Below are 18325 nucleotides of genomic sequence, written 5' to 3' on the forward strand. Positions count from 1 at the left end.
ACTCCATCGTACCAGTAAATTTCCAAAACTATTAAAAACTCAAAAAAACCAGCAGCACTTCTTTTTTTTCGTCTTCGTTTTCGGTCAAACTATGGTCAACACGGAGTTTCTCAGCATTAGTATCGAGTAAAGTTTCAACGAAATCTACTTTTCTTTTCTCCCTTTTATTTCCTATAATAATTTCTGAAAAAAAATAATTTTATTCTTGGCGAAATGTCAAAATGTATATTTTTTATTTTATCTCATATTTGTGTACAGTAAAAAATATATTCTAATATATGTCGACTCTTATTAGTATAGATCTGTATATAGTGTATAGTGTATACTGTACATGTGTATAGTGGCTTATTATAATTATCTATATATGAAGACACATATAAGTCTCTACTATATTGTTATTTATCATTCGTGACGATCAATGTTCGAATTATGGCAAATAGTCGATAAATAGGATCAATTAATATGATCATAAATCAGAAAAAATAGAATTTAGTGAATGACGATAATTGATAAAAGACGTGCCTATTTTACCAAAACGATTTAATCAAGTAGGTAAATGTATAACTGAATTCCTAGCAAGGTGTTTTTAGACTTAATTCTAGGGGAGGGGAGCGAAAGAAAATATTTTCATTAATTTGGGCTCAAAATTTACAAGTAAAATTATTGGTAATATTTAAATCTGGTGAATCCTTAATATTTGTGGTTTTTTTTTAATCTAATGCCGGATCCACTTAGAATCGACTTTTGTGTAATCTATGTTTTGAAAGTTACTCTTGTTTTATATTTGATTTTTCATTAAGTATGGACCCGACAAAAAGCCCAATTCAATATTCATATCTACGCATAATTTGATTTCGTTATAAAATGATCCACATTAAAAAAATTTGAAATGTGTATCTCACATATAATCGATTCTTTAAATACGGATTCAGGGGAGGCGAGCGCCCCTTCGTCCGCCCCCCCCCCTCACAAAAAAAATACGCCCTTGACCTCTAGTTGGGAGTAAGCATAAGTGAAAAGAAAACTACCCATTAATATGCACAAGATTAAAAAGAGCTGAATAAATAGCATTCGCATACACAAGGGTGAGTGAATTTAGGGGCTTAAACCCATTTTGACATTCAGGAAAATGATTAAATATATTTATATAAAGTAAAAGTAATATAAATCTATATATTAATTTTATATAATTATGAAAATATACAACCTAAAACCCCTCCCAAAATATTTTTTTATGTACGTGCCTGGTAAATAGAAATTATGACATGTAAAAAAAGATCTGTAAAAACCGGACATGCAGAGAATGCAATGCACACGGGCCCCGGGCCTCAAAAACGTTTGATGATTAGGGGCATCAATATTTTGATTCGCTAACAGGCCTTGAATGGTCGGCATTGCATGTAAATGTATGAAAATAATAGAAAATTAAATGATTAACAGAAAAATTCTAGGAATTTGCAATATACTGATTATAAGGATGCTTACTCCCAAATAAGGGTAAAAAATAACCAGCTGCAGCATATGATTTCAAAATTTTCAGAAGTTAATTACCTAGGTACTTCTTTTATAAAAAAAATTTAGTAGGGTTGGCCTGTACCCAGTGGTTAAAGTGGGAAAAATATTGTGGAAGGACTTATATTGATCAAAAATTGAGGAGCGTTCACTTACCTAATTCTAAATCTTACCAATCTTTTTTAGGAAACCCATGAGGTCTAAGCCTCTTCTGTTACACATACATGTTCATAAAAACTTTATATTCATAGGGTGTAAAAACAAATTTCCCCCAAAGAAAAATAATTCTATACATATGCCTGCTCAGTAAAAATAAATTGAAATACATGGTAGCTAATTTTTAAAAATTTTCTTAAACTTAACAAAACTAAAAAGAAATAATTACTAACCTTGCTAGTAGTTGGTCATCGTAGACAGTAACAAATACGTACATAGCTAATAAGGTGTGTACTGTCTATAAAAAAGTGTTTATCCTAGAGACGGGCAAAATACAACGATTTTTTAAAAACATCGATATTTTCGTTCGATATATCGAAACCCTAAATCGATGTTTTTATTGCGATGTATTGAAAAAAAATCTATTTTTTTCTAATCTGAAGTCCGATGTTTAAATAACGTATTTATTTAAAAATTTTAAAATTTATACAATTAATCAAGAAAATAAATTTCATGTAATATTGTAATATTATAATAAATATTGTATATTCAATATTGTATTTTAGTGTAGGGATCCCATACATCCCGTATTTGAATAAAGTGTTCTGGTGTCCCAACACAAGTACAAAAATAACACTTTTGTCCCGTATTTTGTATAGTCTATTTCGTATATACCTTATTTTAAAAATTAAATTTTTAATATCGGTAAGCTTTTTAAATTTTATATAATTGATACACTATAATATCTAAATCAAATGATAACTAATAATATTTGATTATAAAAAAAATCTAAAAAAAATAGTAAAGTCACCTAATTATTTGTTTATAATTTTAATTATAATTTATATTTGTTTGAAGTATCAGATTTTGTGTTCAACTTTATTTTATAGTATATTTAATAACTGCGAGGAAATTGTAAGTCCCCATCCCCCTCCTCCAATTAACACTAATGAGACTTTCAAAAATTGGTATGATTTAAAATGTCCTGTATTTTTAAAAAATAAATCTGGGATCCCTATTTTAGAGACCAACAAGGCCGGATTGGACAAATTCGGCCCACCGAGTTTTCTGTATGTTACCGGCCCACTTACTAACTAGCGGCCCTTGTCCAAATTTCTTTAATCACATATTTCAATAGGTGCACTAATCTTCAACTTTAAACTATTAATATTTTCTGTTAGCGGCCTTTCACAACTTAAAAGGCCAAAAATTGTCGCGGCCTACCGAGTTTTGCTCGGTAACTCGCCGGGCCAATCCGAACCTGGAGACCAATGCCATTAATCGTCCACCCGAACTTTTGGTGACTTAAATTAAAGAAGACGCATAATCTTACTATAAATAAGAAGGGGGAATCCGTCCCCCCCCACTTTAACCATTGCCTGTACCTCGATTACTGGCTAGGCTCTCTTCACCGGTCCGACGGACAGCATTCGCTGATTCGAGACGTCTCAAGTATATTTAAATAGTTAAGCTTATGATTGTTGTTTTTTTCAACTTAAAAAATTAAAAAAGGTTCTCAGAGATTAGAAGGTAATCAGATTTTGGTGAGAACAAAAAATTTTTTCTAATATAATAAAAATATATAAATTAAATTGAAAAAAACAAACTTAGAATAGAAATTTAAACTTTAAACTTCAAAGTACTAAAAAAAATATGAAGGAATCGCCAAAAACTCAAGGGAAATTTTATTTAGATGAAACCAAAAAATTATTAAGTACCTATCTAAAGAGACTTATTTAAAAAATATTTTACGCCATATATTATATTACAAAAAAAAATAGAGCGAAACTCCTAGGCCGTGTGAGATAGATAAATGCGAAACTTGAAACTAATTTACCATTGATCTTGAGAATACAATTCTGAGTGAAAAAGACCGAATAGATCAATTTATATTTCTACTGAGGGTTGATATTGAAAAGAACCATATTTATTAAAAAGGTAAATTAACCTAACTTACTTCATTATTTTTTTTTATTATAAAGAAATCATTATCGAATTCTAATCATAACACACTGATTAATCATTCATGAATATTTATATATTTTATGATAAGAGTCATCCTATTCATTTGTCAATAAAATAAATTATAGATAACTAAGTATAACAAGTAAAAATCAATTTAGTAGATTTTATATTGCTTGTTTTTCCATAATAAAGCAAACCAAATAAAACTTCTGTATATATTTTGGTAGTTATAAACTTAAAATTAATTTTAATCAGATACTGAATTCTAGGGACTTACTGTTTCATGCTGTTCTGTATTAGTATTTACAACATAGAGCAGATGAATGCATATTAGGTTATAATAATCCATTATCCTAAGCTAATTATTATTTAAAATTTGGTCAATTATAATTCTGTGTACATCTAATTTTCATAATTATTTCATTATTAACTTGGTTTATTAACTTATGTTTTTATAAACAAATTATATTGTATCTGAGTGTCTCAAAACTTAAATTTATCTTCAATAATGGTGATAGCGCATTGACACAAAATAATATGAATTCAAAATTTTAATATAAAATGTGTTATTTAAAACAATTTATTCAAATAAACAATTATCCAATGTTCATTATCTGTGATAGAATTTAAAGTTTACATTGACTCTCACTTAAATTTAATTTAAAACTATTTTAGGTTAATTTTTTTACATATCAAGTGTAAGAATATGATAATATTAACTATTGTTTATAAACATATAACAAAAATTTAATTTTTGAAACACAAGCTTTAAAGGCAGTGGTTCCCACACTTTTAAAAACCATGGAACCCTTACAAAATAGTTCTTTTTGTAGGAAGCCCAATGTTTCCAACTCAATTTAACTCTGACTTTTTAATTACTTATAGAAAAACCAATACTTCAAAAAATGTTTTAATGATAGTTTGTGATAATTATCAATTATAACTACTATGCTACATATTCACTTGTACATACTTCGGAACCCTTAGGTTCTGTGGAACACACTTTCAGAGTTGCTGTTTTAAGGATGAATATTGTCATAGTTATAACTATACAAATTTCAGTGTAGTTTAATGGTGATCATCATCGTACTACATTAGTCAAATAGAAAAAAATACTGATAGAAGATCACATTATGAACTAAAAAGAAAAATTGTGGAGTGGAAAAATGGCTACAACTGTTTGGGCAAATAACAATTAAAAAAAAAAAATAACAATCTGCTTAACAGAACTCAAAATGATAATTTTTTTCAATATAAATTATAACATAGGCTCAGACATTTCAATGTCTCTACATGTAGAACTTTCTAATTCACGACGTATATCTGGTGTAATAACTGGATGAGATTTGATTCTGAGTAATTTTAACAAAGCTTTTTTTTGTTCAGAACTTATATCTGTTTTATACCGCTGGGCAAATGTTAAAAATGACTGATGCCATAACACAGGCAATTCTCTATGATCATGCTCAAACCTAAAATATAAAACAATTATGTTATAATTAATAATAATATTAAATGGTATTTTAAACATTATTTTACCTCAGAAAATGAAAAACCACTGCATCTACAACCCTATATGGAAGAGCATATTTTTTATCAAAAAGTATTCTGAGGAATATTGATGTAGCTCCATTATAATCCATTTCAGCTAATTTTAATATAGCTGCTGCTGAATGTAACATTGGAATCGAATTTTTTCCAATAACTGATCCAATAATGATCGCTTCTCTTAAAGTACAAGTACCGCTCTGAAAAAATTATACTATTATTTAAGTGTTTAAGGCTTTATAAATCAACCTCATGTTTCACATACTTCACACAAAGGTATAAGTATTCCTTTCATAAAAGCTCCAGGTTTGAATAAGGCTTTTTTTAATGCTTGATAAAGATGGAAATTTAATTTTTTATATTCATCAATATCATCTCTAACTCTAGGCAATAAAACAAGATTGTAAAATCGCTGAGCCATATTTTCTTTTAAATTAGATGCAAATATGCGAATACCCTGATACATAGCTGCAGCACTCCATGAAGTAGGCTCTAAGAAAGAGCAAATAGTATAATAAAAAGCAAACTTGAGGGTCAAAAAATATTACTTACCAGTAATGTATAAAATTTGTTCCCAATTACGTAACTTAGGAATTAGTTTAAATGCCTTAGGCAACTTGCCACTTCTATAAGTAGTTAACACTTGCTTAACACCTTTATACATTTGCACTACTCTTGGATCTATATCTTGTAGGTGAATACCTATAAATTATATATAACATAAGATAATAATAAAATATTTCAAAATTTTAAATAAAACATCTGTTCAATAACAACAAATAAAATTAACAATATATATTTTTTTTTTTTTTAATTGAAAATAACAAATACAGAATAATAAGAATACACACATCAACTAAATGATTTGCAGACATTTTGCCCCTGTCTATCTTTAAGATAGGACATTTGACCCCCGGGATTTATATAAATTTATTTATACCTACCCATAGGACGTTTGGCCCCTGGTTAGATTAGGTTATTACGTTCTAAATTAATTAACTAAAAAAAAATAATATAGGTAACTAAACTAACAAGTGAACAATTTTACAAACACCTTTTTACCTTTATGACATATCGATATATATTTATCTTAAATGAAGGTCTTCTTATCGACAGATCATATTGCTCGACTATTATTTAATTGTCAGTGGAAAAATGTTATTATCTTTTTCTATTTGTGTTGTAAAAATTAAATAATATTTTATATCTGCTCTGAATACTATAATAGTATATTACACAGAGTACACTACGCAGTACTAGTTCTTCAGTGTAATTTTGCGTACGTCAGTGAACTATGGATTTATAAACCACGAAAAAAATTAAATTATAAATTTGCCAAAAAAAAAATCATTACAAAGATAAAGTAAAACAACATTGCATTAAATTTAAATTTAGTAATGATAATGATATTTTATATTTTTTGAAAAGAATAAGTAATCTTATATAAATAATTGTGTATAAATAAATCTATATAATTCCTGGAGGCCAAATGTCCTATCTTAATAATAGGCGGAGACGAAACGTCCATGGACTCATTTTTTTAACAGGGACGAAATGTCCGTGAACCCAACTAAATGGTAGATGATTATTGCGGTTAATAATCAATTTAAATGTTTATAAAATAAAACATATAACATTTTTACAAAATTAATATATTTTTCTCAGCACTAAGGACCAATCCCTTGATATTCATTACTTCTTCCTTAATCAATCTTGGTTGCACAATGATATTGAATACTATTCATTCAGCTCACTGATTTATTAAAATATTGTAAAACTTTGAAGTCATACAACTTAATAATCAATTAATTTATAATCTTATATGAAAGGTAAGAATATAATAAATTATAATTAAACAATGATATTGTGTTTTAACATACTCATAACTTTTTTATTGTGAATTAAATTATCATAAATATACCTTTAAATTGTGATGCATCAGTATACATAATAAATATTTCAATTAAACTTACTTTCAGCATCTGTAAATTGGGTTTGTATTTCAGTTTGTTTTTCAGTTATTTTTTCTAAAATCATATCAGCCAAAGTTAAGCGAGCTTCTGGTTTTTTAGACATAAACATTTCTAATGCTTTTTCGTCATCTGCATTTATATTCTTTAAAATAATAGTCAATATCAAATTAATATAAATTATTTGATTATTTTTATAATTACCAATTGCTCATAGTAATCTCCATCATCTCCTTCACCAAAGATCGGTTTATCTTCTTCATCTTCCTCTGAGTCAGATCCAGAATCCAATAATGTCAATATATTTTTTGATGGGCCCTCTATAAATCATAGATTAAAAAAATTTAAATGAACCAATACAATTTTGAATAAGTTTTTAAAGTTAATTACTATTTATTTATAACTTACCACTTTCTGTTATTTCTTGTTTTTGTTCTCTAATTTGATCCAATATCCGCCTGGATAATTGAGAACCAATAACCTATACCATAATATAACCCACATTTTAATTATAATTCGATAGGAACCAAGAATATTTTGAAATAATACCTCTTCGCTCTCATCCTGACGCAAACGAATCTTGGGTTCTTTATTCTTTTTTGAAACTATCCTATCACCAACAATCTGATCAGCCAAATTAGAATATGGCTTGTCCGCTCCACATCTCAAATTCTTTTTTTTAGACTTGCCCATTTTATTAAAATTAATATAAACACAAATAAATCTCAAATTGTCACGTGCATAAGACTATAATTTATCAAATATCAATAAAAACAATAGAACATTATCAATCCTAGATAAGGGTAATAATAATAATAATAAAATAATAATTTAAAAAATCATGGTTATCACTTTCGATTCAGTATGGGAGATTAATTGGTCGCATAAAAAACCCCATTTATTTTTTAAGCTATTCAAATTATAACGCTAATATATCTAAAATATTTTCAAAATGAAAACTATTTTTAATTATATTTAGTGTTTTCAAAGTAAACAATTCTTGAAATATTTCATTTTTACAATAATATACAATGAATAGTAATAGTTGAAAAACATAATCATTAGGTGAATCGTTTGTATCATACATTTGGCTACACTGTTTCTGTGAGTTATAATCCTTTTTTTTACAGGGGTCGTCCATATTGTTTTTGTTGTGAAAAAATCACTAAAAATTTTTGTTATTAATGTTATTATTATTATTAATTATTATTATTGCATTTTTGCTAACAATTTCTGCAAATAATTTTTTCGTCATACGAGTGTTTTAGTATCTCCTCCAGCAAATGATGCAAAACATTTGCGAAAGATGGTTTGCAACAACATCAAAACAATTCTGTCGTAAGTGATATTTAATAATCATGAGTATGTCTTGAATGTCCGTGAACCAAACAGGTACCTATTTTATTTTCGGGTATTAAGTATTTAAGCTAGTGTTATGCATATAAGTATTGTGCCTCAACATAAATTCAATTAGATCATAGTGTTATTTAAGTTGTATTTGGACAACAAAGTTAACATTAAAATATTGTTAATATTGTTACGGGCTTGCATTTATAATTTAAAGAAAATACACGCACATAGGAATATAACAATCGGGGCTAATCTTAAACATAAACCAATAAATTCACAAGAAATGCATTTATGGATGCATATGGGTGATTTTATATTTAATAAGAATAGTTACGTATAAGAAATATAGTCACATCAATATAATATATTGAAATTGAAATATATTATATTAAATTATTGATCCGTAAAGGAGCACATAATAACGAGTAGCTGTAGAAAATGTAAAAAATAATATCCTTAAGATAAATGTATTAAAATGTAATAAACAACCCAAGGACGAGCACACAATGATGATCATATAAAAGTCACATCCCGGAATGACAGTTAACTCCATATTAGAAAATAACATATCACTGACCACATCCTGTGTTGAATAGTCATAAGATAAGAAACAAAATGGAGTTCACTTGAGATCAGGGTATAAAAGGGAGTCCCGAATAGACCCATTTTCAGATGTGTTTTAGTTCGATAAATGAAAGCACCTTCGTGCCGCCTAACATAATAAATATTTAATTTGGACTTAGAATTATTTCATGAGTATTTAATTTGTACTTAGAACTTAGAAATTATTATAATAAAGTGAATATTTTAAAGTCATGAGTTCTTTTATTCATCGCTATCGATAATTTAATTGATTGAGAAGCTATACAATTGTCTATACACATCTCCCGTTACACTTAGACTAGTACGCAACAATATATTATCAAACTACTTCAATTGTACAAAAAATGTATTTACCTACTTTACATATTTTAGCTATATAATTCTGTATAGTTTCTAGAGTTGTCTACAACATTAATTTATCTTTTTAATATTTTCATATCTGGTTTGGTTGTTTTAAACTTTATCCATAATGTACATATGATAATTTCAATGTTGTTATTATGATATATAGCTGACCTAGGTACTTTATCAATTAAGATATATAGTCCAATTCATCATGCTTATAAAATTATGTACTTGTACTAAATCAAATGTTCATTAAGTACACCTTTAAATTCATTAATTTATTTATTATGACATAATTAACTGTCTATAACTGTTAATAATACAACTACCTCTTCATGTCTTATACTTTTTTTTTCCATTTTATCAATGGTTAAGTCAATTACAAGAAAGATATTTTAATTAAAGAAATTACTGTAAAATCTCATTAAGACTTAATACGTAATCCCATATAATATGCTCTCTTTTTTGGCCACTCAAAATTTTTAACATGGAAAAAATTTCAATTAATATGTCGATTAAAATGTTGTTGTCTGGTTTATCTTACCTTTGTTTTACAAAATATTTATACATACATACTTAATACCCCATTCATTAATGTATATTCTGGTATAGCCAACAAAATTAAAAACGAAATAACAAACATAAAATAATTCAAAGATATCTTTGAAAGATGTTTTGTAAATCTGTATACATAATTTTTGTTTTTTCTTATTAGTTTATACTTGTAAGTGATATGAATTTTTGTTATACTGTAGTAAATAACATGTAACACTATGTACTATTTTCCTAATTCATCCTGTAAGAAAACTGTTTCAGGAGTGTATTAGGCAAGATATTACCTATTACGCCATCCTGCATGATACGCAGTTTTACAATATAACTGCGCTATTATATAATAACGCTCCTTCCAGAGCGTCTTAACAAATTTTTTCTATATATTAAACATTTACCTTAGAGTATTTAACGATTTATTTGGTATAAATAATTTTGAGTTCAATAAACATAAAAACATTACTACTTAAACTGACATTAAGGTACTTAATTATGATCAAACTAAGGTTCATCTAGTTATATTATATTCAGGACATCCTTTTATAGTAGGACTTGTGTCTTATCTAATGGAGACTAATTTAATATTGTTCATGTGCTACTATGTAAGCATTTGTATATTAAACATTACCTTTTGATTTGTATGTATAGAAAATTTATATTTTTGGTTGAAAATATGATTCATGAATATATAGGCTATATAAATTAAATTATTAGTAAGAATTAGTTTTTAATAATTTTAATATGATATTAATGTTTTCAGAGTATGATAATTAAAATTTATAAATAAAAGAAAACAGAACCTATTACTCCAGACAGTTTTGGATAAAATGGAACAAAAATTATGGATGTGGATATGTGGTATTCTTGTTCTTGTAACTATAGGCAATTGTGCAAGTCGTCATGTTCAGCCTAATATCACAAAATGTATGTACTACAACCAAACTTTATGTGAAAGTTCTCGAGGTACATATGGTTGTGGAAATGTTACCCAAGATTGTATCTCTGCTGATAATGATAAACCATCATATTGTTATACTGTTTGGACAAACACTACCAATCAGTTATCAATAAAGCTTCAGGTAATATAATTTTATTTTAGATAATGATGTATTATGTATTATATATAATGTATTATCAGGGATGTTTTTTAAATAACATCGAATGTCATGGTCAAAAACAATGCAAAGATAAAAAAGATGAAATCAAACCTAATGGTTTCTTTTTTTGTTGCTGTGATGGAGACTATTGTAATTCTGAATTTTTTTGGGACCCTATTCCAACAACTCCTCGAACAGAAACATGTAAATAATATAAATATTTTATCGTTGTGATATTTTAATTTAAACATATTTTTTTTAAAGCTGCAAAACCAATGTATGATAATAATGAATTAATACACACTATTGTATTTTCTACTATACCATTAGTAGCTGTGGCCAGTATGTTTTTATTTGTTTATTGGGTATATAAACGAAGAAAAATTCCTCATTTTTCTCATGTAAGTCAATACAATTTTATTATTTATTAATCTATTAAAAGTATTGTTTTAATAATTTATTTAATTTTATCGTAAATACACAATCTTATTCATCGTGATAATTGTTCTAAATTATTTAATTTAAATTTTTGTTTCTCAAGTGTTCTATATTAAAAAAGCAGAATTAAAGATAAAATAATTTATGAATACTTCAATTTACAAAATATTTTTTAAAATTTTATTAATTAGTCTTTAAATAGGTTTTTATGTTTAGTAATTTAATTTATCTTATGTTAATTATTTTGTCATTATTAAATTATTATTTAAATATCTATTCTAGTTTTTACTCATACTATATCATATTCTGTAAAAAAAAAGTTATTGATTGATTGATTTATTTTTATTTTTAATCCTTACTTTTAATGGAATTTAAATCTTTAGTGGGTGAGTTAGATTGCATTTATTTAATACTTATAGTTTTTATTTAATAGTGCTAAGTTTTGAATTGCAATAAATTATTTGCTATTTTTTAAGGTTCCATCATCTGATAGCTCTCACTTAGGAAATTGCTCTCCTATACTTAGCAATCGTCCTATACAACTAGTAGAAGTAAAGGCTCGAGGTCGTTATGGTGCTGTTTGGAAAGCCCTTCACAAGAAGGATACAGTTGCTGTTAAAATATTCCCTCCTCAGGTACTACAACAATTTTTATTTCTTTAATTTTCAATATAAATATATATTATAATTTTTCATATTAATTTAGGATAAAAACTCGTGGTTGGTAGAACAAGATATTTATCAACTACCTCACATGCAACATCAAAATATACTATCATTCATTGGTGCTGAAAAACATGCTAGTGTTATTGAAGGTGCCAAAAATGAGTACTGGTTAATTACTGCTTACCATGATTATGGATCATTATGTGACTACTTAAAATCAAATATATTAACATGGGATCAACTTTGTCATATTGCCCAATCCATGGCCAGGTACAATTATTTTATTATTATTAATTCGGTTTGTCTAATAATAATTTAATTTCAGAGGTTTAATGCATTTGCATGAAGAAATTCCATCAGAACGATCAGATCAATATAAACCTGCCATTGCTCATAGAGATTTTAAAAGTAATAATGTTCTACTAAAACATGATTTAACTGCTTGTATTGCTGATTTTGGCCTTGCTTTGGTATTTCAACCTGGCAAGTCATGTGGTGATACACATGGACAGGTAAATATTATATTTGTACAGCAATATTAATATAGAGTTAATTAATTCATTTTTTACCCATCAGGTTGGCACAAGAAGATATATGGCACCCGAAGTATTAGAAGGAGCAATTAATTTTTCAAGAGATGCATTTTTAAGAATAGATATGTATGCATGTGGCTTAGTACTATGGGAATTAGCAGCTAGATGTACAGCACAACAAGGAGCTATACCTGATTATAGGTTGCCTTTCGAAGAGGAAGTTGGGCAACATCCATCTTTAGAAGACATGCAAGAATGTGTAGTTCATAAAAAACTAAGACCGGCTTTTAAAGACAGTTGGAAATCACATCCAGTAAGAAACAGTTATAATTTTTTATTGTATTATATATATATATATATATATTATGAAATTTATTAAAATACATTTCTAGGGTTTAATTGCTTTATGTGATACTATGGAAGAGTGTTGGGATCATGATGCAGAAGCTAGATTATCAGCATCTTGTGTAATGGAACGCATTACTTGGCAATGTCGTCAACAGCTATATCAACATTAGTGTCATCAGTACCTTAAAATATTTTAACTGTATTATAATTCAATCCAACTCATCAGTAACCTAGCTTCTGCAGGTTAGAAAATTGCTGTTTCCTTTTGCGTAAGTGAACTTCTTAAGAAGTTGTTATACTATTTATATACATTTGTCTTGATGTTACAAATAACATTAATCGTTTTTAATAATAATAAAGAGATACAACTACTAAGAATATGAAATATATTTTTATGTATTGGAAGAAATAAATTTTATTGGAATATAATTTTTTATGCCTATCCTCAAATATATATATAATGTATGTTAATTAGTAATTAGTTCTTCAATATTCAATTTAAAATCGGTTCTTTCTTTATATTTGTTTTTAATGTAATTCTTATTACCAAGATTAAAGTTTTATTTAATTTGGGCTATCAATAGTTGGTCAACATTAAGAGATTTATAATTCATACCATAAATTATGGCATGCATTTAAATATTTAATTATAAATTATTTAAATAATATGTATAATATAGGTATATTAAAATAACTGTTGTAACTAATATTTATTATATTTCTCTACCTCAAGTTATATCCACCCCTATCTTAAAATAAAATAAAAATGTGCCAATAATCTTAATATTGTATTTATTAAATACTGTACATTATATTAATGTTAGTCAAAAATAACTTAATTATAGTATATATTATTTAGTTTTATTGAAAAAATTGAATTTTTGTAATAAAACTAAAATTATAAATAATTCTTATAGGCAATACAATTTTTACAGCCTAAAATCATTTTTAAAATAACTATAAATTTATCATTTTACTTTTTGTGTTATTTTTCTATTTAACATTAATACAAGGATCAAATCCCAATTCTGCGACAAATTTAATTTTGGTATTATTATTAATGTATAATGTTTAGAATTATAAAATTATAATATACTGTTACAATCAGTTATGTCACAAGTTGTTAATGTTATTTATTCAACATGGAGTTAAATCTAATATTTTGTCCAAATAAATTAAAAACTAATAAGCAAAGTGACTTAAGTGCAACGTGATAAAAATATTTATTATTATTCATAATTATATTTCCTTAATTTATTAATTTTTTTTTTTTTTTTCTATATAAAATTGAAATTATTTTTCAAAATAAAATAATAAGTAAATTAAATATAATTGGGCAGTGATATAATTAGTTTGATTTTTATTATAAAATTAGTCACCAATTATTTTTTTCTTTTATTATATTTAGAGTGTGGATTTAAATGTATTTAAATTTTAAAAATATTTGCATACATATATGTATTTATTTTTATTTAAATATGTAATTAAAAAAATATATGTTAAAAAAATATTAATTTTTCAAGAAAGTGGAGAAAATTAAAATGATCAAGTTTTCACAAAGGTTTACTGCTTAAATTAATAGATATTTTAGTACACAAACTGTTGTTTATTTTCTTTATTAAATGCAGTTCATATATATTATGTAACCTGAAAATGCTAAGCAGTTCATGTAGTTTTATAACAGTAATTTCAAAGTTTCTTTTTTTTAAAGCAACTTTGGCTTTTTTTTAATAAACACAGATATTTAGCGACTAAACTAAAAACTAAAAATAATCATCAGTACAAAAATAATGCGGATATATCTTAAATGATTAGATCTAAAAAACTAACACCTTAAATTAATGTATCAAAATGAGTAAAACATTATTGCCACATAACAAATAATATTAATAAATATTAAGCCATATGATGATTAAATATTTATGTTTAGCAATAAACTATATGAACAAGTGTTGCGTAGAGTTTAATGTAGACCAAAAAATATATTATGTAAAATAACAATAGACCACTAATTATTATCAAAGTAGAATAATATTTAACAAAGATATGTATTAAAAGTAAATTATGTACAAATCCGCACTTTAATTATGATAATATTTTCAAACAATTAAATTCAAACAATTGTCTTATTTTGCATAAGCTCTACAATATTGTACAATTTAAAGCAATAAATACTTACCAATAAAACATGTCATTATGAAATTCCCTAATTAAAAAAACTAATTATATATTACCATACAGTTAAAAGTTAGATTTGACCTTTTAATGAAAATGTTTAATGTACCCAATTTCATCAATATTTCATCTTGTATTGTAGTCCTCTTGTATTTATATTTTTTATTTTTAGTTTACAGAGAAAATCTTATGAACAATTTTATGAATTTTCGACCTTATGATGTAGATTTTATTGATTTTTTTATTATTTTTGATTAAATATTTATACGCTTGTAAATTTTTATTTTTATATAAGCTCAATTTTTTTTTCATAATGAGTAATGTATATATGAGGAGCTTTGTATTTTCAAGACTTTTTCAAACTAATATTATTTTATCAGACAAAAATAACACACATCATAATATGATCAATACATTTTTGTGGTCTATCAACCTAAAAGTAAATTAATGATTAAAAATATACATTTTTATTAAATTAACTAAATACAGTAAATTGATTCTATGTTGAATATTGATATCTAAAATCTATCTAATTGTTTAATTTCCTTTATTTTAGATTTTCCTTTTTTTTTTTTTATTGTTACCTATACAAAAAGCTATTGTAGAATATACAATTTTTGATTGTTTAGTCATAATTTTGTCATTACTTTGTTTTCATTAGGCTTTGATATTATTTAATAATTTATTTCTAAGTACTATAATTTTATAAAATAGTTCCTTTATTATTAATCAATCTCCTTTTTTATTTATATTTTATTATTATATATAATATAATAATAATATTATTATTATATATTTTTTTTCCGTTCCTTACAAAATGTTTTCAAGTTAGTACAACTACAAGCAAATGCCAAGACTGCTGCTTCATACAATAGTTGTTTACATTAAAAAATTAAATCTGCACATAATTTTTTTATTTACCACATAAATATTGTACATAGTAAAAGAGTAAATACAATTTAAAGTTTTTACATTTATTTTGTAAACTTTGTTAAGAAATATTTTATTTTTATTTTTCAAATAATGCAGACTTTATTTTATTATTATTAAATTAATATATGTAATACACATATATTTATATTTGTGAATGTATATGTATTAATATATTGTAAAACACAATAATTCCCATTCTCTTTTCTTCATGGTACAGGGTGCAAATATTTTGATGGTTACGTTTTAGATGGAATGTTGCCAAAATAAATCTTTGATAGCAACTAATTCCTATATACACATTTGTAAAAGAGAAAATAACTATTAATTTTAAATAAATAATTTTTATTATTATTTTTTTTTTTTTCCAATATTGATGTTTCATTTTTAATGATTTACTAACATTATTAATTATTTATTCAGACATGCAAATTTAGACAATTAAATTCCTTATTTGCCAAAATTAATATTTGTATTATGTAATGTATTTTAATTAAAAACCTAAATTTATTAGTAATTTGTTGTTTCATAAAATAGTTTTAAGATTTTAATAGTTAAAATTAAAATGTATTTACAGATATGTATACATTGAGTTGTAAATAAATTAATTGTGTGTGTAATATATCTAGATTTAAATACTTACCCAATTTTTTATTTTTTCACTTGTTTGATTCATTATCACTTTCCGATGAACTACTGTCCAATGTACTATTACTATCAGTTTCCTCATCCACTGTAATCATATTTATTATCCTTATATTTTTTTGTAGTTATTGACAAATATTTAAAAAAAATAAGTTACTCACTAATTTCCAATTTTTTCGACAAAAGTTCATGAAATGTTTTCATTGTCACATTTCCATGTTCATAGCTCAAAACTATAATTTAATTATTAATTAAAATAATTGCCAATTATAGTTTGATAATTATTTTTTAAATGTTTACTTGTATTACAGTAATTCAATGCAGTCTGGTAGTTTTTGGCTGCCAATGCTTCATGCATCTGTAATTTATTATTTTAAAGTATACAAGCTCATTATAAACATTCAAAGTATATTACTTTTATGAAAAAATCCACTGGTGCTTTATTATTGTCTGACATTTTTATTGAATTAATTTGTAATATTGTAATCTTTTTTTGTGGTATAAAATATATACAATGGTTTCTATAGAAACAAAGTATTTCATAATTGTTAACCCTCCAGGCTTATACCTTTTTTTTTATCATAAAATATATTTTTTATTATAGTTATGTTATGGTTGTTTATACTTTCATTTTTTTTTATGCATAGGATTGTTTCATATTTGATATTTGTATTAACATTGATAAATTGTTTTATCACCTTTATCACTTGTATAATAAATATAATTTATTGACGGAAATTATTTACATATTATTTTATCATATGAGATGTACTATTACAGAACAACAAAATAAATTAATTGTCTAATATATAAAATGACAGGAGTTGCCTGGGTTCCCACTTACAATTTTAGGCTCTTATTCTTAATGTTTGTCCGGGCCCTTTACAAAACTTCCAAAAATACAATTTACTATTTATATATATATAACAATTTTAGGAATAATATTTGTTTTTTCATTATACCAATTTAAATTAAAAAAAAACAATTATATTTTAATTTATTTTTATTATATTTTTTTTAAGTTAAAATTTTAAAATTTTATTTTGCGAGCTTTGAGCTCTGCGAACTGAGTAATGATATCGTCAAAATTGATTGTCAAAACCAATCCATTCTTTTCTAAGTAATCATTGGTTAATCCACATTTTGAACTATCAAAATAACTAAATATATGTTATTTTACAATATTATTTAATGTAAAATAAGTATTTCTACTAAAATTTCAAAAATTTCAATATGCTCACGTGCCTTTAAAATAGCTAGGCCCCTGTATTCAAGGTCCATCAGCCCCCCCTTAAGGGGGCCCTGGGAGTTGCTATAAAAATATAACAATAAATTTTTTTTACTAGTTTAATTTTTGTGATAAAAAACTTAATAGATTTCTGTAATTAAAGAATTTCTGCTCTTTCAAATACTACATACATTACCTACTTACAAGTACCTAGCATTAAGATAATACATTTTAATTTTTAGTCAATTTCATATTATTTCGTTAT

The 18325-nt window shown here is 25.3% G+C and overlaps 2 protein-coding genes across 5 annotated transcripts; one reads left to right on the plus strand and one right to left on the minus strand.

The window, feature by feature from the left end:
• Positions 1-4842: 4842 nt before the first annotated feature.
• Positions 4843-7926, minus strand: LOC112689237 (bystin). The gene is made up of 8 exons (XM_025562833.1): positions 7701-7926; positions 7560-7632; positions 7356-7471; positions 7155-7296; positions 5734-5883; positions 5447-5673; positions 5173-5381; positions 4843-5105 (listed from the first exon to the last, which is right to left on the minus strand). The coding sequence occupies exons 1-8, from the start codon at positions 7842-7844 to the stop codon at positions 4892-4894; spliced, it is 1275 nt and encodes a 424-aa protein (XP_025418618.1). The 5' UTR covers positions 7845-7926; the 3' UTR covers positions 4843-4891.
• A 388-nt stretch (positions 7927-8314) lies between these two features.
• On the plus strand, positions 8315-16210 carry LOC112689235 (activin receptor type-2A-like). Of its 4 annotated transcripts, XR_003149111.1 has the most exons (11): positions 8315-8543; positions 10762-11080; positions 11140-11302; positions 11363-11499; positions 11920-11922; positions 12013-12171; positions 12242-12471; positions 12527-12713; positions 12778-13047; positions 13127-13351; positions 16086-16210. XR_003149111.1 is itself a non-coding variant. In XM_025562830.1 (10 exons), the coding sequence occupies exons 2-10, from the start codon at positions 10829-10831 to the stop codon at positions 13250-13252; spliced, it is 1527 nt and encodes a 508-aa protein (XP_025418615.1). In that variant the 5' UTR covers positions 8315-8543; positions 10762-10828; the 3' UTR covers positions 13253-13489. The 4 variants fall into 4 exon arrangements, 3 of the variants coding, with proteins under 3 accessions (XP_025418615.1, XP_025418616.1, XP_025418617.1); XM_025562830.1 differs by lacking the exon at positions 16086-16210 and having other exon boundaries at positions 13127-13489; XM_025562831.1 differs by lacking the exon at positions 16086-16210 and having other exon boundaries at positions 8315-8489; positions 13127-13489.
• The last annotated feature ends 2115 nt before the right edge of the window (positions 16211-18325 follow it).

This window comes from Sipha flava, unplaced genomic scaffold (assembly GCF_003268045.1).
Source record: "Sipha flava isolate LNK unplaced genomic scaffold, YSA_version1 42_pilon_pilon, whole genome shotgun sequence".
Classification (NCBI taxonomy): domain Eukaryota; kingdom Metazoa; phylum Arthropoda; class Insecta; order Hemiptera; family Aphididae; genus Sipha; species Sipha flava.

Excerpts from the sequence above, each read along its gene's own strand:
- LOC112689237 (XM_025562833.1), bottom strand. The coding sequence starts at position 7,844 with ATGGGCAAGTCTAAAAAAAAGAATTTGAGATGTGGAGCGGACAAGCCA. Across the intron at positions 5,884-7,154 it reads CCAATTTACAGATGCTGAAA|GTATTCACCTACAAGATATA; the intron begins GTAAGTTTAATT and ends TATAATTTATAG. Across the intron at positions 5,674-5,733 it reads ACAAATTTTATACATTACTG|AGCCTACTTCATGGAGTGCT; the intron begins GTAAGTAATATT and ends GCTCTTTCTTAG.
- LOC112689235 (XM_025562830.1), top strand. The coding sequence starts at position 10,829 with ATGGAACAAAAATTATGGATGTGGATATGTGGTATTCTTGTTCTTGTA. Across the intron at positions 11,303-11,362 it reads AACTCCTCGAACAGAAACAT|CTGCAAAACCAATGTATGAT; the intron begins GTAAATAATATA and ends TTTTTTTTAAAG. Across the intron at positions 13,048-13,126 it reads ACAGTTGGAAATCACATCCA|GGTTTAATTGCTTTATGTGA; the intron begins GTAAGAAACAGT and ends ATACATTTCTAG.